General features: G+C 45.8%; 1 protein-coding gene across 1 annotated transcript in view; it reads right to left on the reverse strand.

Annotated features, from left to right (window-relative positions):
• The window catches only part of LOC109827370 (serine carboxypeptidase 1-like), a 6,353-nt gene extending 5,928 nt beyond the window's left edge, over nucleotides 1-425 (reverse strand). The window contains 2 exon segments of the mRNA XM_020394367.1: nucleotides 1-107; nucleotides 206-425. The exon segment at nucleotides 1-107 is cut by the window's left edge and continues 8 nt beyond it. Coding sequence (XP_020249956.1) covers nucleotides 1-107; nucleotides 206-348 — 250 coding nt within the window. The 5' untranslated portion in view covers nucleotides 349-425.
• Between the last annotated feature and the right edge of the window lie 90 nt (nucleotides 426-515).

Genomic DNA, 515 nt, shown 5'->3' on the forward strand with positions numbered 1-515 from the left:
GGCCCCCGTTGAGCCAGAGGACGACGGGGTCCTTTGATGGGTTCCCTTCAGATACCACGAAGTAGTAGAACAGATTCTTCTCATGATTCTCATCCACAGTCACGTATCTAAAAGAAAACAATTCAAAAGAAAAGAAATAAAAAAAATCAGTCCACAGATGTTGAAACTAAACAAAAATGAAGAGGCAGATGTCATGGAGGGATACCCAGAGTAGTGCTTTGAAGGGAAAGCCCCGTCGAAGCCCGGGAGGCTGGCGGCGAGAGCGCTCTCCGGAGCTGCAGAGACAAGTGAAGCAGAGATTGAGAGGAGCAGCAGCAGGGGAGGGAAGAAAGAGGAAGGAGGAGCCATGAGGAATGAAACCGGGGATGCTCGCTTCTTGGGCTTTACCAGAATCTTTTATAGAAAGGAAAATGGAGAAAAGAGAGGAGGGAAAAGTAAATCAGTAAAAGAGAATCACACGCTGATGATTGTATTGATGGATACGAACAAGATGTCATCCTCAACACAATATTAAA

The sequence above is a fragment of the Asparagus officinalis genome, unplaced genomic scaffold, assembly GCF_001876935.1.
Source record: "Asparagus officinalis unplaced genomic scaffold, Aspof.V1 AsparagusV1_Un166, whole genome shotgun sequence".
Taxonomy (NCBI): Eukaryota; Viridiplantae; Streptophyta; class Magnoliopsida; order Asparagales; family Asparagaceae; genus Asparagus; species Asparagus officinalis.